Raw genomic sequence first — 25,000 nt, 5'->3', positions numbered from 1 at the left:
TGCTTTGTATTTTAAAGCTTTTTACAAATATTATTCATGAATTGTCTTTGAAAAATGCGTGGTTACCCCCAATTTTCTTTTTGGATTTCAATAACACTTGTTAAGACCTACATTTCTTGCATAATCACACAGCTTCTGCTTTGGCGACTATTTAAGTTTAAAGGCGAGGTTGTAAGGTTTCCAGCCGAATAACTTTTTATAAAACGCTTCGGTTGTACGAAGACACGTTTCCTGTGATGTCAACAATATTGTTTAATAATATTCGTCACCTCACGATCACGTTGCTTGTTTGTTTCTTATCTTTCGTGTTCATTTGATTGCTTTGAGCATAATTTTTCAGTCAATGTCAATTTGTATTTTAAATTATGAAAATTCCATAGTAGATAATACACATCAAGACCTAAAATGGGTCTCGGCTTATAGCCGAGTATTATGCATTTACAATTCGTGTCAATCAAGTTGATTTTTTCCATAAGAAGTTTGGGGTCTCGGCTTATAGCCGAGCTCGGCTTGTAGCCAAATAAGTACGGTAGGCACCGTCCTTAAATACTACTTTTGTTTGGAATGCACAAATAACTCTTAAGAGAAAGCTACAGATTAGTCTTCCCAACTGTTATTTCAGTTGTTGTATAACCCTTTCCTCTTGAGCACTTTCATTGCATATTGTGAAACTTTGCAGAACCACAAAAAAGTGCAGATCTTGCCCTTTCCTTAAATGGGAACCCTTAGAGAGGGTATTATTTCATTTTTAAAATGGGGACATGATTTATAGCCCCTCAAATCCTCAGTTTAAAACAAGCAAAAGTCAAGTTTCAGCAAAATGAAACATCACAAACCCCTTGCAATTTCACTGTCTCTTATCTCATGGCCAAGTGAATGAAAGGTATGGGCGTATTTTTGAGAGGACATTGCAAAGTGCTCTGCATTTTAGATTTGAAAGAATTTGTGCATTGCTGGGCGGCAGCTTGTGTTGTCACCTCAGATGTTATCCTTACTGGAAAATCCTGTGAATTTGTTTTTTTATTTTGTTGATAGGTGTTTCTTGTAAGTTATTTTCTCATATGTTTCCTTTTTGTTTTTTGGGTCTGATCTTGTTAAGTTTAGGTCTCTTTAAAATTGAAAATTATGCAGAAGTGAAAACTGAAAAACATGTTTGCAATATGAGAACTTAGGGATTTATTGCAACAAAGAAAAATCTTTTTGGTTGAGGCACTTTGAGAATCTTCCCTGCACACACTTATCCAAAGCAGGGTTACCCTCCAGATGCAATTGCTCTCTTGGTGTTTTGTGACTTCACACTGCTTTTAAAATGAGTGATAATGCTGGAAAAATTGAAAGCTTGAGCCATCTCATTGTCAATGAGAAAGGCAGAAGACAGTGGCATTGCAATTGTTTTACATTTTGATGCATTCCTCTGCTATCATGCTAAGGTCATTTTAATAAACAATATTAATAATTTATACACATCTTTTTGTATCCAGAGCTGTTGTCTTTTCTACAGTTACCTAATGGTACAGAATCTTTTTTTAAAGTAGACATTTTCCTTTCAGTATTAATTAAATAAAAACGTTTTTTTAAAAGAGGCATCTGATTTCTTCACTTACATGTAACTGAAGAAGGGTATTTTTAGTTTCATTTAATTCTTTTTTACTGCTATTTGACTATGTTGGAAATGAATCATTATAACTAATATCAATATTATTATTAGAATAATAACATTTTCTCATTTGGTCCAGTCTTTAAATATGGATATATTACAAATTAAGTCCTGGGGAAGCATCTGAGCATCACTCAGTCATCCCCTTGTCCTGCAAAAGAAGTTGGTATGAATTGTGTGACATGTAAAGACTCTGCTAAGTCTATCTCGGATTCCACAATAGGCAAGTTGTTCATTTCTGGTGTTCACGACCTCTGTGCCTTTGAATGCCAATACTTCATTCAGCTTGCAGAAGTCACACTGATCAAAGACCACAAGCCAGTCGTATTCTCTTGAAACGTTCTTAAACAGGCTTGTCAAGTCTTGATGATGAATCATACAAAATAGATTTTTGCGAAGTCTTAGGGTAAAGTATAAAAAGAAAAAGTTGCATTGATCCCAAAACAACACCAATTCCATTAGGGACCTACAAGAAAAATTAATGAAAAATATGGTTAAATTGTGCTTAATATATTTAAATGTAAATTTAATCATATGTAATAGAGTGCTAGTTCCCAGGTTACTAGCCATCACATGGGTTGAGTACCTATTGCTACAAGGATATACATAAAGATACTGAGTTAGCTGTCATAAGTCCATATTGTAATATTATTTATATTAAGACCTGTTTTTAAGTGAGGAGACCTGACTCAGTATAAGCCCCATGGTTTCCTTCAGGTCTCCTCGCCATTTAATTTTTTTTCCGTTAAATCTTATGTTACCTCTGCTGTATAAATGAATATGAAGAAAAATAACTGACATTGAAAAGTATTAATGGGATAAAACTGATTCTTAAAAAGAGTAATAATAAATTCTTATGATAATGAAAAATGGTCAATTCCTATTTAAGATTTCTTTAAGTCCCTACTAAATAATTAATTTATTAACTATTTATAATATTACCGTACCAACACAAACTTACCAAAATAAAATTATCTCCCTCTAGGAGGCCATAAATTGTCCAGAGAAAAGATACCACAAATGTTGCCAAACACATAGAAAATGTCATAAATTCAGTGCTCTTGTATTTTATAACATTTGTCTGTAGAGGAAAAAAAAATTAATAATAAACCAGTTTTACTACCAGTGCTTCCGCTTTAATGGAGGAAGGGGGGGGAGGGGGTGAGATTTTGACTGCAATTCACCCATTGACACCTCTTACGACACCCCCCTGGCATTGGATGGAGTAAAATCTGTCAAGGCGGCTCCGTACAGTTTTAGGGTCACGCACAAGTTCAGGGCACTAGTATGGCGCGTAAAGCCTGAATTGTGCGTTTTTCTGATTTTTGTGATGTCTGCGTGACCAAATCTGTAAAATTTTAAACTGCTAATTTTCTCACGTTCCCTTCGATAAATTTTTTTTAATTCGCTCAGTTCTAACCATGTACAGTTCCTATCAAATACCCTATAATTATTTGTTTAAACAATTCTTGAATTGCCTAACTTTTGATGAATTGACTTGTAAACTTTTAAAGTAAATGCAAACTAATTGTGCCATTAGGACAGCAAGATTCATTTATGCAAAAACAAGAGAAAAGAGGAAACAAAATGAAGTCACTGGTTGCACAGTGTTTAAATGGAACATTTGCAAGCAATGCCACAAGCCTAACAAAGGCAACCACAAGTTTTAAGATCAAGACAAGTTGCTGCGACAATTGCCATGGGGACCAGTTGTTCTGTATGTACTGCGACTAAAGCACATGGTACAACAATGCAACTGATTTTGCCTTCAAACCAGTTTAAATTCTCGCCTTTGATTGTTTCAACAAAATTATATTGGAGTTACAGACTTTGGCCAAAATTCACCATGTTACATGATGTGACTTCAGTTGTCGCCTAATGTCTCAACTTTTGAAAAGCACAGATGACTATTAAGTACCCCAATTATCACCATTCAGAGGCCAAGTAGTCTAGAGGTCTTCAAAAGTAGATTGCCAGGAGGCATGCAAGAAAATTAATAATTTTTAATAATAATCATGACCTTGTATCATTGACACCATGCATTCTCTGTATCCCACTAAGATATGCTCAAAATAATGCTCTTAAATAATACAACAACGGGCAGCACAAGGAGTATTTCAAATCAAACATAACATGGTTAACAACTGCAACTGACAAGAAAAGCAAGTAGTTTCCTATTTGTGAAGCACTGAGGTTTCAAATTCAAAACCATCACGGCTAAATCCCAGCAGTGGTCACAGTGGGAAATTATTTAAACACAGCGGAAAATGCTTACATTTCCAGGACCACAGCAAATGGCCTCGCATGGACTGAAATGTTAGGAGTGGCAGAGATTGTTTTAGTCTCTTGATCATGTGTCTTATTTTCATTCTTACCACAGATATAAGAGGTGATCCATACACTGCTATGGAAAATCCACTGGCAACATAGCCAAGATGATACACGGCTGTGTCATGATCTCCAGAGTAGTACTTTATGTAAGTTAATATTGCGCACACTCCTAAAAAAGCCATTACTAGTCTGAGAGATAACAGCTTCTGTAAAATAAATTTAGAAGAGATACAGCCATTCAGTAAATCTACATAGTATTACATAGTACTTACATCAACACAATGATTTTTAAAGTTATGAAAGCTTGCAGACTAAACTCAGACCAAATCTAAAGAAAACAAATCAAGTAAAGTGAATACAATGATCAATAATGTATAAACCCCTTGACTCACCCTTGGTCTGAGAAGACAGTTCTGCTATCAAGTGAAATAAGTATTAATAATTAAAATACTTATTTCACTCAATTCTCAGACAGGATATTGGGTAAAAGATTCACTATTAGCCCTATAATAAATGTCTTAGAACATCTAACTTATAAGAAAGAAAAAAGGTGAGCCACTGGACATATCTGAAGACATTGTCAGAAGCCATTCTATAATCCTATCCTATGCTTTAAATTCATATAGAGGATATTACATGGCCGTGCATAGATACGAAATTTCTCTTCAAGTGTTGAAAAACATTTCATGAGTGAGCGCAGCGAACGAGTGAAATATATTTCAACACGAGAAGAGAAATTTTGTATCTCCAAGCGGCCATGTACATAATATTCTATTTATTATATAAACACCAATGAAACACTAAATCATTCACGAAAGGCATCGAAAGGCATGATTTTCAAATGTAACCATAGCAACAGTGATCTTTTTCACGTGTGAAAATAGTTGTTCATGTTATCTTCACATGTTAAGATAACATGTTTTCACCTGAAAGCTCACTTGGTATTTCATTGGTGTTTATTATAATAAAAATAATTATAAAATAAAATAATTATATAATAAAAATACAAATAATTGTTAACAATAATTATACCATGGTACCATGGTACATAGATTATACTTGCTGCCCTACAGTGTTGTCTCTCTAAATGAAGTAAAGAAGATTGGGGAGCAGGGGGGGGGGCGCAGTGGTGAGAGCACTCGCCTCTCACCAATGTGGCCCGGGGTCGATTCCCGGTCGCAGCGTCACATGTGGGTTGAGTTTGTTGTTGGTTCTCTCCTTGCTCCGACAGGTTTTTCTCTGTGTACTCTGGTTTTCCCTTCTCCTCAAAAACCAACACTGCCAAATTCCAATAGACCAATTTCAATATATTAAGATTTGGTCCTAAACCAAAGGCATCATCTCGAGGCTCTGGAGAATAAATATAAGGATTTGTATGAGTTTATTCCCCAGAGCCTCGAGATGATGTCTTTTGTTTAGGACTGAATTTTAATATATCGAAATTGAGCTAATCGATCTGGAATGCATGGACACAAGTTGAACAAGCTCCTCAGCGCTCTTAAGGTGTTCCCTGGGTAAACAAACAAACAAATCCCATTCCAATTCCAAAAGCCCTACAGAACTAAACTGTACTTTTAAGTACATTCACTCTTCTCTATACTATTGTTGTCCCCTTAGGGAAGATTGAACTTGCTCTTACTAGATGTGGAGTCAACTGGTTTAGGCACCTGCTGTAAATCTCTTGAAGGCCTGATTTACCGGTAATATTAACAATTAGTATAAATACACAGGTGATTATACAAAATCGCATGCTCTCATTGGCTCGCTATCTCGGATTATCAGCCGACAATCACCTCGACGGACAAAGTCGAGTCCAGTAGTCGTTTTGCCACTGTAAGTGAAGATGATTTCGCGTTGAAATGTTTTTTTTTTCTCTTTTTTGAAATAATCACCTGTGTATTTATACTAAAACAATTATTTGCCTCAGGCTCAGTGATTATTGGTGAATATTCACCGAGACGAAAGCATTAGGCGAGCCATCCCAAACAGATAGGTATCCTGTGAATATTTTATAAATGAGTGGTAGTATTAATGGTAGTATTCATGGTAGTATTACCTAGCTGTCTGAAGAATGTTCTTGAAGCAGTACTGCCAGTATTTGAATTTAGTGTTAAGCCACCAACAGCAATTTTTTTACAAATGATTATAATAATTTAAGAGTCTGGATTCAAGATACCAGTGATTGAAACAGAAAAACCAAAAATGAACTTACCTTTTTCCTTGTATAAAAGTAATAGAACAGGAGATAAATAGATTGCCAGACAGTTCCAAGTATCCCAACAACATACACAGCCATATCATCTGTCAGGATGCCATATTTTGTCCACAGAATGGAACTATTTCAAATCAAAAGCATACTTGAAATTCCAGACAATGATAGAAGTAATGTGAAGACATTGTTTAACTATTTTATTATTGCAGAACTAGATGCATCCTCTTTAATTAATTGACAAAATCATTGCGACTTCTCAAGCAATAGTTTTTTTAGGAGCAGGATTTATGCAGTTGGGCTTTGTGTTACCATGGTAACATACAATTGTTTGTCAAGACAAGATCACCTTTGTATGATGTGGAGTTCATCATTTGCTCATCATAGTATCTCTAATACACTGGGCTAAACCCAAAATATTGGGCTAATCAATGGGCTGGGAATTAAGCTACTCAGATGCAAGTGTAATGATTCTCACTGGTCCTTCATGATTTCTTGTTGCAATTCATACTGTTTGCACATTGTGAAATAACACCGAACATAACGTTGGAACATTAAAAATGCAAGCTTTTGCCAAGTGCTGGAAAATGAGTACTGGAATTCTGCAATGATAATAATTGTTTCTGACTGGCTGAAAAAGAGGCATAAAATTGCTCTGGAGAGCAGGGCATTAGCACACATGTATGACTTGTAATGGTTGTTTAGCTAAGAAGGAGTGACATTATTTTGAAGAAGCAAAAACTGAAATGTCCAGAGAGCTGTAAGTATAAACTAAAAAAACTGCATTTCAAATTCCCACCTTAAACAAGTTGTTAAAAATGGAAAGAAGGTTACATTCTTTGTACTTCCTTGCTGTCTTATTTTTAAGCAGACTGGTCTGAAAAGGAAGAAAAATAAATAGGGTTCAATAACCACAATGTATGGCTTATGCCCAGATACAACAAGCAAAAAAGAGTGACAGTTGTTTATTGTTATCATATAATATACATGAGAAAATGTCTCCATTCTGATTGGCTAAGAGAAATGCAGTAAAATTCAAAGTGACAAACAAGGTATTCCAGCATTTGAAATCCATTGCCATAACACCAGGTGTGCATCATGTAACATGTAACAACTAGCTATGGTCAATCAACATTTCAGTTCTCAGCATCAAAAATATGGGAGTCAGTTTCTATCAGCCTAAAAAATTATCTTATAATTCCTTTAAAAGACAACAAAAAATAGCTTCTGTTACTTACTCAAAATAATTCAATAACTTAATTGTAATATTCTTTTTAATTAACAGTGCATTATATTACTTATTTTTTCTGTAAATTATGTAAGCATGCCTGTATATTCATGAATATAATTATACTAGATGTAATCATGCATGTTTCACATAATGTGTGTACATTAGTGATTGATACAGTTAGATATATTTACTATGTTAATTCTTGTTTAACATCGCATTTATCTTTAATATGGTGGTAACCAGTTTGAAAGTCCATGGCTCCTCTGGCTACCACGTACATACATGTACCCTTTCGGTTATTTTTTCGTTTCTATGTATGTATTATATTTATTTTGTATTAAAAGTGCTACTATAGTATTAAATACTGGTACCTTGTAATTGATGTAAATAGTGCATTATAAATAATTGAATTGAATTTTCAGGAAATTATAAGTGCAGAAAGAGGTAACAAACTAAGCCTTCTCATAGGTCAATTATCACAGAAACTCACTGATACCCAATGAAGTATTGGAAATTGTATGAACGAGAGTGCATTTCGTGATTTATGGTCATGAGTGATTTTTTGACAGTTCTCAGCATTGCATGAGCCATAGGTGACTTTCAAGAAGCCATAAATCACGATATGTGTGAACAAGTTCATAATTATAAAGATCTTAATTTATTTATGATATATTCCACAAAATAACTCAATTACAGTGTTTCCATGGCAACTGTGCACTCTATAACCTCTGTGGCACTCTCTGACCTATTTCGGCATGCGTATTCATCATTGACCAATCAGAAGCACGATATTCTGTTGAGTATATAAGTCTTGAATGGTCCAAAATTTGGATACACTGTATGTGATATTCACGTGCTTCCTCTGAATGTATTATTATTATTGTTGTTATTATTATTATTATTACTATTATTATTATTATTATTATTATTATTGTTATTGTTATTTATTCATTAATTAATCACATGATTTTTTTTATAAAATTTGGAATCAACCAATCAGTAAACGACGAATTTCAACCTGACAAGTGGCAATTCTCAATTTACTGTAAAAAACACGCTTCACGGTAGTTTTCCAGAACCGTTTTATTTCACGGGCAATCTTGGCAAGATTTCCGTGAAAATTAAATAATGCTAAAAAAGAAGAAAACCAAATAGATCACCACGCTTAAAAACCTCGTAAAATTGACGAGCAAATGTTCCCTTACATTCCGGTGGATAGAAGTCCAAATTGGGAAAGTATTCCAATCGCTGATACAACCGCTTTGATACCCATGATTCACCAAAATAATGATCAACAAATAAGCCAGATTTTCCAAAATTATTACAAAATCTTATGAGATGTTTAATTTCCTTCTTCAACGTGTGAAAACCGTGAGTTGCGGGGGACTTGGGTCCCATAACAGTTTCTAAGCGAGAAACGCCTGCTGGAAATTGCTGCCTACACCCAAGTGGTGAGTTCCTCCCGTGGTCGGTGGAAGAATGACTCATGTAACAATTCACGAAGCCAAGAAGGTGTTACGACGTGAACTAAAAAAGAGAATAGCCGCAATGTCGGATGAACTAAAACAGAAAGAGTCCACTTCGATCGTTAACAAGGTTAGTATCAACGTTTGAACAGACTCGACCGTGTGGGCTTAATGTTCTTGCTGTTGCCATTTTATGCGTTGGAGTAGTTTGAAAATGTATCTGGCAACAATAAGCATCTTTTTTAGCATCCTTGCCATTTGCAAATATTTCTAGGGAGAGAATTTCAATTTGGTGTGATGAAAGGGGAGTACCCCTAAAAAGATCATTAATTGTGCAAAGTAAATACTTTATCAACACGGTGAGAGTGAGGCATTTAGGTGTAGATACCTTTATTTATTTCGTGCTTTCCAACTCTCCGATTATTACAGTTCGATGCAGTTCACGAATTGAAGTACCTGTAGAGACGAAATTTGCCTTATCACGGTTTTCGACGCCATCTTGATGGGTAGGCAAAGCGGTCAGAAATTACAGTGTTTGTATGGGAATCCGATAGCAAGTAACTTCTTCCAAAATTGAAATTTCCACAATTTCTGAATCGCAACGTTAAAATACTAGGTAGAAGATTGTATTCACCAAGTTTGAAGGATGTAGCTTGGCTAGAAGACACTCAGTTATTTTTTTGAATTTTCCACACATTCGTCTTTAAATTTGGCTGGGTAGACAAACGTCTAGACGCGGTTCGCGGGAAAAAAATTTAAAGACAAATGTATGGAAAATTGAAAAAAATTAGCTCAGTGACTTATAGGAAAGCTACATCCTTCAAACTTGGTGAATACAATCTTCTACCTAGTATTTTAACGTTTTGATTCACAAATTGTGTAAAATTCAATTTTGGAAGAAGTTATTTGCTATTGGATTCCCATACAAACACTGTAATTTCTGACCGCTTTGCCTACCCGTCAAGATGGCGTCGAAAACTGTGATAAGGCCTATTTCAATATGGCGGCCACTTCGTGAACTGCATCTGCATAAAACTGTATCAGTTAGAGAACTGGAAAGCTGAAAATTAAGCTCGAAATAAAGAAAGATATGTACAGCTAAATACCTCATCATGTTGATAAAGGAAGGGAACTTTATTTAAGTGTCCAGTTGTTCTAGTGCTGGAGCACTATTAATAAAATTGGGGACACTGTAAACTGAAATTAACAATTTTAATGCACATCAAGTCAAATGTTGGTTTTTTAGGAGAGGGTGCAGAGTGGAGAACCAACAAACTCAACCCACACATGACGCCGAGTCTGGGAATCGAACCCAGGCCACGTGCACATTGGTGGGAGGCAAGTGCTCTCACCACTTTGCCATCCCTACACCCCTAAAGTATTTAATTTGACCAATAAATGATTTGTAGGGGTACTCCATAGGGAAGGAGAGGCCCAGTGGCTTCATGGTTAGAGTGCTCAACTCCGGATCAAGTGGTCCGGGTTTGGGTCCTGGCCGGGGACATAATGTTGTGTTCTTGGGCAAGACACTTTACTCTCACGCTGCCTCTTTCCACCCAGGTGTATAAATGGGTGCCGGCAAATTGAATGCTGGGGGTAGTCCTGCGATAGACTAGCATCCCATCCAGGGGGGAGTAGAAATACTCCTAGTCAGTTCATGCTACGGAAATCGGAGATAAGCGCCAGCCTGATGAGCCTTCCTAGGCTCGTAACCCATGAGGTACTCCATGGAGTAGGGCTCCGTGTTTTGTCCTTTCCCTGATGAAAGGGTTAAGTAGTTATTGCATGGTAAAATTGGATTTGACAGTGACAAAGACTTTCATCCGAGTCTCTAATCCATTGATTCCTAGGAGTGAGACTAATGCTGTTTAGTATCAGTCAGCTAGCTAGTGGACTGATGCAAATCCTGCATTTTAATTGACTACGCTACTACTATTAGTAATAGTCCTCGAGTAGCGAAAAGTGTGACGCTTTCTTTCATTTCATTCCCAAAAAAAAATATTTCTTCAACTTGCATTTGCTAACTTTATCATTACCTTTTCTGTCCGACTAGTTGGATGATACTAAACAATAATTATTAGAGTGGGGGGACCCTTCGCCCTCAAGGGCCACGGGTCAATAGCTCAATCCGGCTTTGCCTCATGGGCTATTGCGGGCTACTGGTCTAATTGCTAACTAACACTAAGTGCTTTTACCCGTCAATGGGGAGCCAGTTAGGAGTCAATGGGTTATCCACCCTTCATCCACTCAAAACCTATGTCCCCTTTATTGCAGTTTAAAAAGTGTCCTAAGAAGTACCTTGTAATGCTATCGCAATTGCCGTAATTTGCCGTAAATTCTTCTTGAATATTTATGTTGTATTGGGCTTTACAGAAATATAGAAATAGTTTTATGGTTGTTTATTGATGGTTATTCTGGCTGCATGAAATTTTAATAAAGTTAAGTGCCACAGGGTACGAGTGCACACGACGACAACCTAGATCTTTCCCCTTTTGAGCTGATGCAAAGACTTGAAGATTTGCACATCATTCATATTAAAGCTCCTCGGCATGGAAGAGTACAAGTCAAGCAGAAGAATTTCAGTTTACCTCAGCATGCCATCTGAAGTTCAAACTGAAGGAATTTTGAAGGTAAGTAAGGGCTAGAAGAAGGCAAGGTTTCTATCATCTGGAAACCTTCCATCCCTGAAAGTGTTTTTATTCAGTAAGTCAGTTCTAGCAACCCTTCAAAATTCCCACTTTGTCTCTGATACTTCACTTCAACAAGCTTAAATTGATTGGGTTCTGGTAGCATTTAAATGTGCCAGTTTACAAGTATTGTCTGAGACAAGCTGCCCTTTGGAGTAAGTGATAAAAGAATTACTTTTTAATTGACTGTTCTCTTTTTTTCTTTGGTTCTTTATTTGCCACCACATTGTTCAGGATATATTCCTGAGAAAAAAGTAAGTACCATAATACCAAATTTCTGTAAGTTATCTTGAGACTACAGGGGCTGCAGATTATGTTTGAAAGTGGAGGAGCTAGGTCTTGGTATCTGTATGAGTAGTGTAAATTACTAACTAAGTCTTCAATCCAGCCAAAAACAGCAGTATAAGAAAAATTGAGGGGCTGACCTCATCCCCTCTGGCTCTGCGGCCCCTGGACTATGTAGCCTTTATTGGGGATGATTTCTATTTCAGACATCAATAATAAATTATTGTTTTCCAAAAGCATTTAATTGAAGTTTGGACACAATGCTTGTTTTTAACCATGATGTATCCATTTTCAGGATTTCTCTAGTCGTCACAAGTTCATCTCATTAGCTTTTAACAATATCCGGCGAATTTATTTTGGTTGATTTCTTTGAAGGGATTGCTTTATTCCTCGCTACATTGGACCAAATATGGATATGGTCAAACTTGACTCCATTGAGGACATGCTGTCATTACCAGTCACCTCCTGGAACATACAGCAACCTGCAGGTAGCTCTTTAATTTACTTCATTTAAACTTCTTATCTAAAGCTGCTTTACCGCTAAAAATTTTTCCTTTATGTTTCTCTTGCCATGATTAAAAAAGTCTCTTTGGAATTTGTCAGTGGTATTAATGCATTGTAAATTGATTACTTTGATAAGTTCAGTATTAGAACCGTGATCTTTCCTTTGCCCTTGTTCGAAGAACAAAGTATAAGATTCAAATCCGTTTTTGGACTTTGAACTTATTATTTTTTGGGGGGGAGAGGGGGAGGGGTTGCACTGTAGCTGCGTATGTGTAAGATTTCTTTGCCTTCGTAGAAGGCAGCCCAAGTAGGATTTGAACTCGGTAGCCCCTTACTCAAAGGCAATCGTGATGACCACTAATCCACGGACGCAGTACACAACAAATTGACAGGGGGAACATGTCTTAAAGAAAAATTGGGTTTTCGTTGCACGCAATGCAATATCCAGTCATCAGATGACTCAGTATTAAAAACACATCTTACCGGGCTAATTACATATTTATTTTCTAATTCTACTGGTATTGCTAAGAAAAAGTATGTTATACCATGATCATAAAAAGTTGTAAAGCATTTGTTTAATGGTTTTGATTGGAGTCAATGCCATTGACAGTTTTAAGTGTGAACATGTGTATTCTATGATGGCACTGGTTGGGTCACAGAATGTGGACTTTGGACTTTGAACTACGGAATTAAACAAGATATTGTAAAAAAAAAAAACATCACTGATTTATGGTGCAGTTTCTGTGGGTATTTAAATTTAAGACACTTAACTACAATAACAAAACACAAAAGACAATGTTGGTGTAAAAGGGGAGAACACTGCTCCATGATCAGCATGACAGACGACTTCCATAGCGTGACTAAAAGCCTGAATGTATCTCCCCGATACACAAGGAGAACCGTGCCAGATCAGACAAGTTGTAATAGCCAAATAATGATATACAGGCCTAACTCTCCATGGCACTACGAGCTAAACCTCTGGCCAGCATCGTGCTATGATGGAAAGAGTGTTGGTGGTAGAAATAGCTCAAGCCTCCTTATCTCCCCACCATGAACTGACTCTGCCGGCACGTGCTGGATCAGACAAGAACAAAGGCAGATAGAGAGCATAAAATGGCATAGCATGAAAAACACTGAAGCTTGGGAAGGTGCTGTAAGACTCAAATACTGTGAAATCAGCTAAAATTCCTTTGAAGAAAGTGTATACTACCCGTAACTTCTTGTTTTTAACAAATCAGATGAAACTGTACATTTTTTTAACACTGAAGTGTTTTTTTTGTTAAAGAAATTGAGAGATTCTTTCTTTTCAGAGGATGATGAAAGGGAGGAGGCTCTATCAAGTGGAGGACTTGATCTTATCGTGTTACCAGGGCTTGGCTTCACAAAGGTCAGTTGTGATTCTCCATTGAATTTTCTTCCAGATTTTTGAGAAATGTACTCCAAATTTCAACTGATAGAAAAAGACTTTTGGGTTGACTTGACTTTTATTGAATTTAACAAAATTAATAATATTGTGGTAAAGTTTTAAGATTCATGAGGCAACTAAGCAAGGACTTCTCAAATGAGACACCATCCTACTGGTGAAGAAAAATTTGAATTCAAAACTGTTAGTTTTGTCTGGGTAATGCTCTTGTTATTATTTCCTGGAATCTTCTCTACTGCACATTGATCTGAATTTGTCCTAAATTGTACATAATTACCAAAATAATGCATGTCCCATCTGCACTTGGTACTTTTTTTTACCTGATCAGTGAAACAGTTGGCGGGTTTTAGTAGCTACGAGGCCCTCTTAGGGGGTCCTTGTTTCCTTGTCCCCTTTAATTCCCTTGTTCCCGAAATTACTTCAAAATTTGTTCTCAGCTTTTTGATCCCTAAAATGGCTTATGTTCCCTTATTCCTCTGTTGGGGGGGGGGGTTAGGGCTAGGGTTAAGGGGGGGGGGGGGGTGATTTGGTAATTTCAAGCCGTGGTTGTGCATAGGGAGGGGAAGAAATGAACTGAACGCATGATTTTTAAACTAACTACCTCTAATAGTGAAAGGATACTTGGCGATACAAATGTGATAGTGACAGGGCTCAAAAGTGTCCGGTGCTTACAGTCCCTATGGACAAGTGTTTCGTGGGGTTGTCGTAGAAATACTGTGATATTTCAGCAGTAACGCAAGCATAACCACAAGCAATACAAGGAGATGCATTGACGACAACTAACTTGTCGTTAATTAGTGCCTTCGCTGTAATCGACCAAGGCCGTTTTCCATTCGACCAGAAGGTTTTGTTATATTCTTTTTGTAAATGGAACATCTCAGAAGCAATTACATGATCAACGAGTATTGCCCGAACTATGCCGAAATGAAAACGGCAGTTACGCCCGAGGAGAAATGTACCAATGGGACGGAATTTTCCCGTTGTTCCGGAATTCCGAAACTTCTAGACAACTTCGCGAAGTATGCCCAAAAAATTTTTTCTGACATATTTCCGTTCCATTCGATTCTTTACCCGATTTTTTTTCGATACTTTTTGGTCGGTGGTGATTGTGCTTGCGTTCTCAGTAAAAACGAACACTGTTACTCGGGTTTAGAAGCCATGGGTTGCCACTTTTCCTTTTTATCTTCTCCGTGATCCTACAGCCCAAAAGAGTAAGAATGATTTTTTTTCCTTTTTTACAGAACGGTCACCGTCTTGGCCGAGGAAAGGTAGGTTTATTGTAGACTATACCAACGCATGGAAAAAGGCAAGTTTTCCCTATCCCCTTCTGTCAAGCTCGTCGAAGCTGGTAGAACACGGGCAATCCGACTTTCTTTTGTGTAGCTTAGTGTGGTGTGGAACCTCCGGAAGGGGGGGGGGGGGCACTTCCTTATAAGATGCTAATGGGGATGTGCCGCTGGATGGGGTCGCATTTTCACGACTGGGTTGACTATAATGGGGTTACGTTTTTAGTAGAGTTACTAGAATGGGGTCGCACATTTTCTGGATTTCTAGGATAAGAAAATTCTGGTAAGCAGGGATTTAAAAATATTAAGATCCGTGGTTAAAAAAATGGTTCGTGCCGTTGTTTTAATATTTAACAGTCCGCTCGGTACGGTACGTTTGTAAATATTTACGGCTAGCAAATGTACCAGAATGTTTGTACTGTAGGTGAAAAGTAAAGTGTTCTACATTCAATTTCACAAACGTGTCAATTCATTTAAGGGTGACCTACTTAGAAGGCTTTATAAGGTAGAGGCATAGTCAGAAAGTGACTAAGTTGGGATAGCGAAAATGACATTTCCTCAAAAGTGACTAAGATGGGGTCTATGATTGGCCACAGAATAGACTATAACTTGGTAGGGGTTCGGAGAGGCCAGCGGCACATACCCAGCAAAAATTGACCCAAGTACTTCCCCCCCCACCCCCTAGGATGTGGAACGATGAAAGGAAGGCTTAGTATCGCGCTAACGGAAAACGCAATTTGCGAGTTGCCGAAAGTCAAAGAAAGCCTGAAGTTTGCGTTTTGGCAAAAGTCAAAGAAACTTGTTTGATTCTGGCTGAATTGTTACCTAATTGGTACAGTTTGGGTAATTTCCCCAAAAAGGGAGACAAGTTAGATTAAGAGAATTTTCATGATTTTTTGACAAGAAATAGCGTACCGTTCGCCGTTTCACTCAAACTCCAATGTTAAACTTCTTTGCATGCTTTGCACTTACGTTTTCTAACTATGGTACATCGCCTTTTCCGGCGTCCTCTGCAAATCTTCGTCTGGTTGAGAATTTCAGCACGAGCGGATAAGCTGTTTTTATCAGAGAGATTGTACTTTGCCTTAATTCGCGTTAAATCGGTTAGGCATTACTCTTACTAATTACCGTTAGAAGGAAATCGGCGGGTCTAAAACACAGGTCACATTCCACAGGAAATGTACTCCAAATTTCAACTGATAGAAAAAGACTTTTGGGTTGACTTGACTTTTATTGAATTTAACAAAATTAATAATATTGTGGTAAAGTTTTAAGATTCATGAGGCAACTAAGCAAGGACTTCTCAAATGAGACACCATCCTACTGGTGAAAAGTGACGATTTTTTGACAAGAAATAGCGTACCGTTCGCCGTTTCACTCAAACTCCAATGTTAAACTTCTTTGCATGCTTTGCACTTACGTTTTCTAACTATGGTACATCGCCTTTTCCGGCGTCCTCTGCAAATCTTCGTCTGGTTGAGAATTTCAGCACGAGCGGATAAGCTGTTTTTATCAGAGAGATTGTACTTTGCCTTAATTCGCGTTAAATCGGTTAGGCATTACTCTTACTAATTACCGTTAGAAGGAAATCGGCGGGTCTAAAACACAGGTCACATTCCACAGGTCACTCGTTGCAGGTCATTGTTTACATTTTCAACCAACCTTAGGCCTACGGTTAGCGGCCAAATTGAGGGTTTTGGTTACTTTCCAAAAGGTAAAAACAATGACCTGCAGCCAGTGACTTTGGAATGTGACCTATGTTTTAGACCCGCCGGTTAGAAGGAGAACTTTTCTTTCCGATAGACTTAATGTGAATGTGAAGTGCTAAGTATCTACCCCATATGAACCATGTGAGCGTTAGCCCTACTGATGGAAATGGGCCCACACAAGGACAGAGAAAAACTCTGACCAGGGTGGGAATCGAACCCATGACCTCCGGGTTAGATCACCGCTGCCCTACCGACTGAGCTACAAGGTCAGACGGGAACAGGCTGTGGGAACTGACGACGTTAAAGTCACGGCAATGAACATGTACAAGTATAAGGAGGGATTACATTTTTTCAAACGTTGGCCGTGTAGCACTTATATTTTATCACAAAATACGACTTCGACTTCTTTCCGATAGTCGGAGTAATGCCGAACCGTTCGCTGATTTAGCGCAAATGCCAATTTTAAAATGACAGTCTCTTAAGTAGCCCTCGTCGTTACTGAGAATGGGGAGACAGAACTTTAAAATCTACGACGTTGATGTCAGTCGACGAGAAATTTCGTGAGCTCAAAATACGACTTCAGTTTTTAGTATCGCGCGAGTCTCTCGAGATTATTCTATCTCGTTCACTTCGCACAATAGGGAGCTTAAGCACGCGCGTTTTTGAGACGCGGACGGCAACCGGAAGTGAGCTGTTTCCCCTTTTTAACTTGTCTTCACACAACCACATTTATATTGCTAAGTATCTTCTCTCCATTAGGGATAATAAGTATAAAAATCGGGGAGACACCACTGTCCTGGCACGTGAAATGTTCTCTTCCGGTTGCCGTCAGCGTCTCAAAAACGCGCGTGCTTAAGCTCCCTAATGTGGGCGAAGTATCCCAAAAATAAATTGGTACGAGCGGTGTTAGAGTAGAAGACTATTGCAATCGTGGTCTAACTGTAAATTGATCTCAATTTTTTAGGGCTACTACGATAATTACATCAAGAAGTGCATCGAAAAATGTGAAAAGAAACCACACTTAGTTGGTGAGTACAATACAATACAATAATTTAATTCTTAAACTCTCCCCAGAGGGGCTTTTCAGAGCTTAAATATCTATCTAAAAAATCTGTCTTAATTATTGCAATAAAATTCAAAACATAGAATAAAAATTTACAATAGTGCCGTTTATACGGCTTACTCTGGCCGCGGCGTACATAATACGCGAAAGGAACTATTTAGACGAGTATAAACTCCCAGGCCAGGATAAGCCGCGGGTTGAGAAAGCCGTGAACGTAGATTTTGTACCATTTATACAGGGTGTTTGCGCCGTATGTAAGGCGCGGCTTAGTTTCTCTCGTATAAACGGCCCTAATGAGTTAAAAATATCAACGTATCAAAAATCATGCACTAGGCAACAATTTACAATTAAAAAAACAATGTTAATCAACTCATCAGACGATGATTTTTCAACTTGCGTTTAAATATGTTCATGGAGGAGCTCAATTTTATATCACTGGGCAAGTTGTTCCAAATGGTTACTGCATGGTATAAAAAGCTTCGCTGGCCCGTGGCGGTTTTATAGCGCGGTATGTCCAGTTTGTTTGCGTTCCGAGTCGAGCGGCCGCTAATCGTGTCCCTCTTGATGAATCAGTAATCTTGGGTAAACAGAAATATGTGTAAACGATGTCTAAAGCATCTCTCTTCGTTTTGGTGCCTCAACCCTTTTTCTTTTGCTTAGAATTATTTACCTTTTACAAAAGTGCTCGCTCTGGCGTTGAGAAATCGAGCTACAATTTCGACTTGGTTTATTGAAGAATTTTGGTAAGCTTACCTGTATTTTAAAAGTGTATAAAGAAAGATGTTTTTGTTGCAGGGAGTTAATCAGGTAAACACGAACTGCAAGTGTCGCACTTGTCGTATTTGGGTCATATTGACTTAGGCCTTTACCTAGAGTGAGTAGCTGATGACTTTACTAAGGTTTTAGGTACATCAATCTGTACAACGTAGAGCAGTTTTCAAATGACTGTCGAATGTAATTACGCGATTGCAATTGCTACGATTGGTGATTGGTTTAAAAATCTCGTGCCAGTTTGTCAACCAATGAGAAGGAACACCAAAACCAATCGCCACTTGCACGCCCGATTTTTCCCGCGCTTTGAGCAAGTTACATGGAATTGGTATACGAATTTGGATTGGTTCATTGCGCTGTTTGCGCGCTGTGATTCGTCGAAGTAATTTACTTTTTTATTTGTTTTACAACACTCAATTGAAAACTGCTCCATCAAAATTTAATTTGTCCTCGAAATAAGTTTCTTGGAATAGTAAAATGTGACAATAACCGAGAAAACAAGAAACATAGCGATTTGCTTCAATTTGTAATTTTTGTTTTTTTGTTCCACAGGGTTGGCTTTCAGCTCTCAAGTTTGCGACCACCTACCTGTCACAGAAAGAGATATGACATTAGATCACGTGATCCTGTGTGAACCACATTAAAACATCACTTACATAGCACCTCTGTCAGTACCCCGTTTTCTTCCCGGTGCCTCAGATAATTTTACTGGTTTTTCCAGTCTTTGTCAACGATGGGAGTAATAAAAGTGGCAGTTCAGAGATTGAAAGTTTGTTTGCGAATAAACAATACGCGAAAACCAAGAGATCTACGTATGCGCGTGTTTTGTATATTTGGATCGTTCATCAAATAAAATGCTATTAAATGTTTCCCACATTGTGAACAAGCGAGTTGTTTCCCTAATCTGTGAGAGGGGAGTGAAGTGAAGTGAAATTATTAGTCTCTCCCCTCGGGGCTTTTCAGGACTAATTTACAATGCTTTTTGTGGGGGACTTTTAGCCAGATTGCTTGTTATGCAGTTTACAGTTTATTTAGGAAGTGAAAGATGCTCCCGACCAAATTAGGGTCAATCTACAACACCGGGAACATTTAAAGAAAGAAACACCAGCACTTGTACTTTGCGTAACACGCCACCTGCTAAAGAGAAACGTTTGCGTAAAAATCAGTGTTTGACCCAAAAAACTTGTATTTTCGTTAAAGAAAAACGAAAATTCATCTTATTAAAAGTCACCAAATACTAGGAATGTTCCATCGACGTTGGCATTTTTTGATAAGACAAGTATTAAAAGTGGAAGTCTTTTGTTTGGCGGGTCGTCTTGCATCACCTCTTACGCAAGAATTGAACAGAGATAAAATGTTGGAGAATTCGGTTAGAGTCACAAGATTTTGTCTGGGTCGGGATTTCGAATAATTCGCTTTTGCGCAATGTGATTTGGTTTAGGATTTGGTGAACGCAAGTGGTGAGCCACGGGTTTTCAGTTTGTGGGCAAATTTTTAGGACTATGTTACCGCATACCGCTTGGTTTGTGTTACTGTTCATGGGTAAGTGTTTGCAAATTTCTCTACGTAATATCCATCAGTTTATTTCAGCAATAGTCGAAATTATGATGAGCTGATATTTTTTCCGGCATGTTCCGGGGTTCAGCGTCTTAAAGTGTAGCCGATGTTTTTCGTTCCCTGGGGACGAGACAATTGAATATTACATGACCTCGCTTAGGATGCGAGATGTGTGGGAATCCAAGTTGGTTGTATCCAACAATAACGGCGAAGCTGACAATTATATTAATCATCTGCTTTTCTGGTCATTTTTTGTCAAGAAACTCACCCAAGTTCTTGCGGCGGTATTTTTAAGCATAAGTTAAGCTGTTGGTCATAGTCCAACCGTCATTTTCCCCCTTAGTGAGCCACATGAGGTCACACTTAAGTAATGCCTATTAAACGGGATCTATTCAACCTATAAGACTCTTCGAGGTTGAGAATTCAATACGAAAAAGATTTCTTGGGGAAAATTAAGTGAATTCTCATTTGTTAAGTGATAATCTATGAAACCAATTTTGTTAATCGTGCTTATTTTTATTGAGTAAACCCTAAAAACCTTCCTGTTAAAGATGTAATCGTCTGCCTCCCTTCGCAGCTTTGATTGTCCACACGTCCCTTAGTGCTGTGTTGATTAAACGTCAGAGTGGTTTCGGCAAACACAAACCTCAGATCTGGTCTGGACCTTACCCGTGCTTTGATAAAGATGGAGTCATGAAATTTGTAGGTTGACAAGTTTTATGACAAAATATAACATTTTCACCTTTCTTATGCGATACGAGTTCGCGCTTTATGTACCGTTCTGTTCTTCGAAAGGCTCATCTTTTTCTTGTTTTCCCCGATTTCCCATTTCCCTAGTCATCGAAATCCACAATCTCTGAATTTAAGGATGTTCGCGCCCATTGCTACTGCGCATCTTTTCGCACATGTCACGCACACGTCATGCATCGTAGACCACGCAGGTAAACACGATGCTAAAGGCGCAAAAATTTTCCACAAGAATGGAACATGAAAGTATGTGGCATCATGGGATAGCTGTGGACCCAGGTCTTCTCGGAAGTGTCACGCAATGGCGTGACAGTGCGAATAGACAATCGCTTTGAGAACTTCGCAGCGATTTTACTCTCTTGAATGCTCGGTGACCCCCATTTTTCTTTCCGTAGATCACTTCCTTTCTTGATTTTGTCCATTTTAACAAAAAGCAAAAAAAATCTGTACGTGAGAGGTTACAAATATTTGGCCTTTTATGCTCTCGTGCGACCGAAGTTTTCTTTCTTAGACTAGTATGTATCGTTTTTCAAGGTCTATTTCACCTCAGAAAAAGACATCAGTTGCAAAGGTTAATTTAGTTGTATTAGTTATGTTGAACTGAGTACGTTTACCTGATCTTAATTTCACTTATGCACCTTTTTTGTTGCTGACAGTTGTAAGCTAAGATCGTCTTAAAGTAACGCAATCTTCTAAAAATGCACCTCATGATATCGATGAGATCATGATATCATGAGATCATTACCTTTCTGCGTGGCAAGTTTAAAAAAAATCTGTACGTGGGAACGTTTTGGGCGCGAACGTCCTTAATAAGTATCAAACGTGTGAGAGAAACGAAAGCCCAACCTCGTTCCCAGGGTCCTCTCTCTCTTATACCATGGTTGCGGCTGGTCACGTGCCTGCTAGCCTGATTCGAGGGATGAAGAGAGAGCACCCAGGGAACGAGGTGTATGTCTGTCTCGATCCTTATCATTGGACAATTCACTTAAATACTGCATCAGTATTTGGTGCAGTTGGGATAAAAACGGCAGGTCTAAGCGTGATTGGTTAAAAATATATGCTTGTGTTTATTTCCCACACATACTGCCTTGCTAACCTGGCGCGTCAAGGGATGACAAACAAGAAAAATGATGTAATACGTAATTTCACACTTTACCCTTCAGCCTCCACCTAAGGATCCGCCCTGGTTTACGGATGACAAGTGCCATATGAGTATCTGCGCAGGAGCACTGGTGCTCACCAAGTCTTTATGTGCTTTAAAGGGAGTTGCATGTCCAGCGGTAAGTTCAGCCGCATAACGGAGGTACTTAACTGGTGTATGGGACATATATTGTAGCAGCTACCTACAAATGAGGCTGGAAAAAAGGAAAAATGATATCATATGGAGGCGGGAAATGAGTCCGGCACAACCGCATTGAAATTAAACGCCCGAACCACTGGACCACGCTGCCTGGCTTCTTGCCAGCTGATCTAATTCCCGGCAACAGACCATTTTACAGTTCCGTGCTCAGTTACCAGGCCTTAGAATAAAAACGAGGCTAGAGATGACAAACCTCACTGCTTTTCTTATGTAAATAGAAACTCGTTAGCATTGCAACAACATGATTTAAGGAAAGCAGTGAGGTTCGTATCAAAGCAAGTCAACTCCAGTCTCGCTTTTATTCAAAGGCCTGGTAACTGAGCACAAAACTGTAAAATGGTCTGTTTGATCATAGTTCATGTTTTGACGCTTTGGCGAGGGGGAGACATTTGTTTACAGTTAATCTTCTTGTTTAAGCGCCATTTAAAGTCATACCCTTTTAAGCAAGCTTTCTGCTCCTAGATTATTTGTGATAATTTTAAATTATTTCTGTATATCGTAAATTTAAACTAGTTTAACTTTAGCGTCAATTTTAATTTTAAATCTTTAACTTTTCGTTATTTTACTATATTTACCATACATTAAGTTTTTTACCTTCGTCTAGTATTTTTGCATATATAATTATTTATAAATAAACTACAAATAATAAATTATCAATATTATAAAGCTTGGTCAAGGTCTCACCACTGGACATAAGTTTAAAAGATGAAGTTTAGGGTTCTCATAGACCAATTCGGCTAACTCAGTGTTGTACCCAATTCAAATCTTTTGGGAATAAAACGTTTTGTTCCAAATATTACCATATCATTTAAATGTGAATGCCACATTATCATGCAAATGCAATACACAAAGCATCTTAACCCCTAGAGATTTGAATTGCGTACAACAATGAGTTAGCCGAATTGGTCTATTGGTGCTGCGGAACGAGTGGTCCAAGCCACTTGAAACGGGGAAACAAGCGGGCGAGCGAGCCCGCGAGGAGCCTGGCGCGAAAAATGAGAGCCCGCATGCGATGATGGCATCTCCACCTTCACATGGAATTAACTTTTCATTTTGTACGAACAACAGGGTCAATATTTAGCGGCAGTTCCCAAGCCGTCCTCTCCAGCTGACTGTTGTGTCTGCAAACCATGTAAGTGCACGATAAAAAAATCAACCTCTTTCAAAAGACCCCTATCTTCTGCAAATTCCTGAGATTTTTTCAATAACGCCAGTTAAAAGTTAAGGAAAAAAATCTTACACAAGGAAATCGAATGAAGTCGAGTGCATTCCTTGATTTATGGGCACGAGTGATGTTTTGAAATTTCTCAAAATTGCAAGAACCCTAGGCGAGTGCAATATTTTTAAGAACTTTTAAAACACCACGAGCGACCATCCCTCACTCTTCGTACGATTTTGTTATATACTCAAAATTATTCTGTCGATGGGTTTCCATAGCAACTTCCGTATTGCACCAATCGGAAACGCGTCCTTATGTAAACGCTCGTCCAGGAAATATCTTGGGAATTAGTGCGTATACCAGTGCGCAAGTTCTCAAGTCACACTCCAGCGTTTGTTTCTCAAGTTCAAGTCGACTTTTTTTGCAAAGTAGCGCCCAATTCACAACAAAAAAGGGGTTAACTTCCCTCGTCGGTGAAGACTGCAAAATATTTTACCAAAGCAAAAAGATGGGGCTTGCTAATCAGCTGCCCTCGTCGTTTGAAAGAAATCAACAGACACTGCTTGATTGCACATTAGTTATTGTTTTTATTTATTTTTTATTTCCAAACAGACGAGCCGCTCAAATGACCATAAATCTCCATGAAGCAAGAATCGAATCCGTCTCTGGCTTTATGCCTTACACTGATAATGCTTCCCATATCTGACCCTGAGTTCACCGCAAAGTCGTAGTCGACCTTCAGAATGCAGCCGGATGAAAGCTCACGACAGTAAACGTGAAAAATTGGAGAAGACTTGCAACAGAGCAGCACCGAAACACAATGCAAGGAGTGCTCCTGGATTGACTGCAAATTGTCGTGAAACGTCCAATAACTCGTGGACATTCCTCGCAGAACATCGGCTCGGCCGAGGTTTAATCCGAACAACAGACGGATCTTGCAATTCTGATCAATTTGAGCCAACTTCGATTTCAAACAAGGAAAACTGATACTTAAGATCGGCGAAACATTGTTTGAGAGGAGACGATGAATCACCTGCGACCTAAAACACAAGCAAAGGAACAAAACATGGAAGCTGATTTCATTGCAATACACCAGTTTTTTTATACCCGCTTTTTTTTTTTAATGGCTGATCATGACACACTGTGGTTGCCTTAATGATAGAAACTTCATGAAAATTAACGACATCGAATACATTCGAGTATTGACAAGACCTTTAAATGCGATGTAGAGTCAACATCACATAAAATGGACGAAATCAAACGAGCTTGTTTTGTTTTCGAGTTTACATGTAATTTTAAACGGTTTCATCACGGCACCTAATTCAGCTAGTATCCGTTTACAAAATAAATCTGTCGAAAGATCGCCGCCTTTTCTGTTTTCTACACCTATTGTAGTCTAGCGAACCTAGCAGTCAATTGGACCAACGACTGAGCTGTGAGTGGCATGGGACTACACTTCATCGAACGTCAGCTGCTTTGCAATGCAAAAGTTCTTCAAAAAAGTTCGAGTTGTAAAATAAGGAAACACCTATAATTCTTGCTAGCTCTGTTGTGG

At 38.3% G+C, this 25,000-nt stretch overlaps 5 protein-coding genes across 9 annotated transcripts in view; 3 read left to right on the top strand and 2 right to left on the bottom strand.

Annotated features, from left to right (window-relative positions):
* LOC138041001 (uncharacterized) overlaps positions 1–2,124 on the top strand; it is a 20,189-nt gene extending 18,065 nt beyond the window's left edge. The window contains exon 12 of the mRNA XM_068886766.1: positions 1–2,124. This exon is cut by the window's left edge and continues 2,230 nt beyond it. The gene's annotated coding sequence lies outside the window, so the exon portion shown is untranslated.
* Positions 1–25,000, bottom strand: part of LOC138040985 (testis-expressed protein 10-like) — a 173,694-nt gene that overhangs the window by 132,593 nt on the left and 16,101 nt on the right. For 2 of the 3 annotated variants that reach the window (XR_011130722.1, XM_068886743.1), the window contains exon 14: positions 24,009–24,485. The exons of the other annotated variant lie outside the window; for it this stretch is intronic. Coding sequence is in view for 1 of the 2 variants with exons in the window: in XM_068886743.1 (XP_068742844.1) it covers positions 24,393–24,485 (93 nt within the window). In the remaining variant the exon portion in view is untranslated. Of the gene's footprint in view, positions 1–24,008; positions 24,486–25,000 lie in introns of those variants that run through there. 3 annotated transcript variants of the gene reach the window in all.
* On the bottom strand, positions 1,419–8,810 carry LOC138041196 (sugar transporter SWEET1-like). Its single transcript, XM_068886973.1, has 6 exons — positions 8,634–8,810; positions 6,997–7,074; positions 6,201–6,324; positions 4,033–4,194; positions 2,619–2,738; positions 1,419–2,123 (listed from the first exon to the last, which is right to left on the bottom strand). Exons 1-6 carry the CDS (start codon positions 8,699–8,701, stop codon positions 2,001–2,003), a joined length of 675 nt encoding a protein of 224 aa, XP_068743074.1. The 5' UTR covers positions 8,702–8,810; the 3' UTR covers positions 1,419–2,000.
* LOC138041208 (5-formyltetrahydrofolate cyclo-ligase-like) lies at positions 8,838–19,484 on the top strand. 3 transcript variants are annotated; one of them, XM_068886990.1, is made up of 9 exons: positions 8,839–9,024; positions 11,435–11,524; positions 11,816–11,835; positions 12,242–12,354; positions 13,681–13,757; positions 15,035–15,061; positions 17,753–17,816; positions 18,512–18,594; positions 19,175–19,484. In XM_068886990.1, exons 1-8 carry the CDS (start codon positions 8,908–8,910, stop codon positions 18,583–18,585), a joined length of 582 nt encoding a protein of 193 aa, XP_068743091.1. In that variant the 5' UTR covers positions 8,839–8,907; the 3' UTR covers positions 18,586–18,594; positions 19,175–19,484. The 3 variants fall into 3 exon arrangements, with proteins under 3 accessions (XP_068743095.1, XP_068743091.1, XP_068743083.1); XM_068886982.1 differs by lacking the exon at positions 18,512–18,594 and having other exon boundaries at positions 8,841–9,024; XM_068886994.1 differs by lacking the exons at positions 11,435–11,524; positions 18,512–18,594 and having other exon boundaries at positions 8,838–9,024.
* On the top strand, positions 19,968–24,195 carry LOC138041240 (uncharacterized). The gene is made up of 5 exons (XM_068887014.1): positions 19,968–20,164; positions 20,757–20,881; positions 22,090–22,206; positions 23,355–23,418; positions 24,058–24,195. Exons 1-5 carry the CDS (start codon positions 20,125–20,127, stop codon positions 24,072–24,074), a joined length of 363 nt encoding a protein of 120 aa, XP_068743115.1. The 5' UTR covers positions 19,968–20,124; the 3' UTR covers positions 24,075–24,195.

This window comes from Montipora capricornis, chromosome 1 (assembly GCF_036669925.1).
Source record: "Montipora capricornis isolate CH-2021 chromosome 1, ASM3666992v2, whole genome shotgun sequence".
Lineage (NCBI taxonomy): Eukaryota > Metazoa > Cnidaria > Anthozoa > Scleractinia > Acroporidae > Montipora > Montipora capricornis.
The sequence above is the reverse complement of the archived record's forward strand: the minus strand, read 5'-3'. Positions and strand labels throughout refer to the sequence as shown.

What these genes read in the sequence shown, in the direction of transcription:
- LOC138041196 (XM_068886973.1), bottom strand. Translation starts at nt 8,701, where the DNA reads ATGGGTATCAAAGCGGTTGTATCAGCGATTGGAATACTTTCCCAATTT. An exon ending in TTTTTAACAACTTGTTTAAG is followed by an intron (nt 6,325 to 6,996) that starts GTGGGAATTTGA and finishes GATTTGAAATAG; the next exon opens with TTCCATTCTGTGGACAAAAT. An exon ending in ACTTTTATACAAGGAAAAAG is followed by an intron (nt 4,195 to 6,200) that starts GTAAGTTCATTT and finishes TTTATTTTACAG; the next exon opens with AAGCTGTTATCTCTCAGACT.
- LOC138041208 (XM_068886982.1), top strand. Translation starts at nt 8,908, where the DNA reads ATGACTCATGTAACAATTCACGAAGCCAAGAAGGTGTTACGACGTGAA. An exon ending in GATATATTCCTGAGAAAAAA is followed by an intron (nt 11,836 to 12,241) that starts GTAAGTACCATA and finishes ATTTCTTTGAAG; the next exon opens with GGATTGCTTTATTCCTCGCT. An exon ending in CAGGGCTTGGCTTCACAAAG is followed by an intron (nt 13,758 to 15,034) that starts GTCAGTTGTGAT and finishes CCTTTTTTACAG; the next exon opens with AACGGTCACCGTCTTGGCCG.
- LOC138041240 (XM_068887014.1), top strand. Translation starts at nt 20,125, where the DNA reads ATGTTACCGCATACCGCTTGGTTTGTGTTACTGTTCATGG. An exon ending in AAGATGGAGTCATGAAATTT is followed by an intron (nt 20,882 to 22,089) that starts GTAGGTTGACAA and finishes TTTACCCTTCAG; the next exon opens with CCTCCACCTAAGGATCCGCC. An exon ending in AGGGAGTTGCATGTCCAGCG is followed by an intron (nt 22,207 to 23,354) that starts GTAAGTTCAGCC and finishes TACGAACAACAG; the next exon opens with GGTCAATATTTAGCGGCAGT.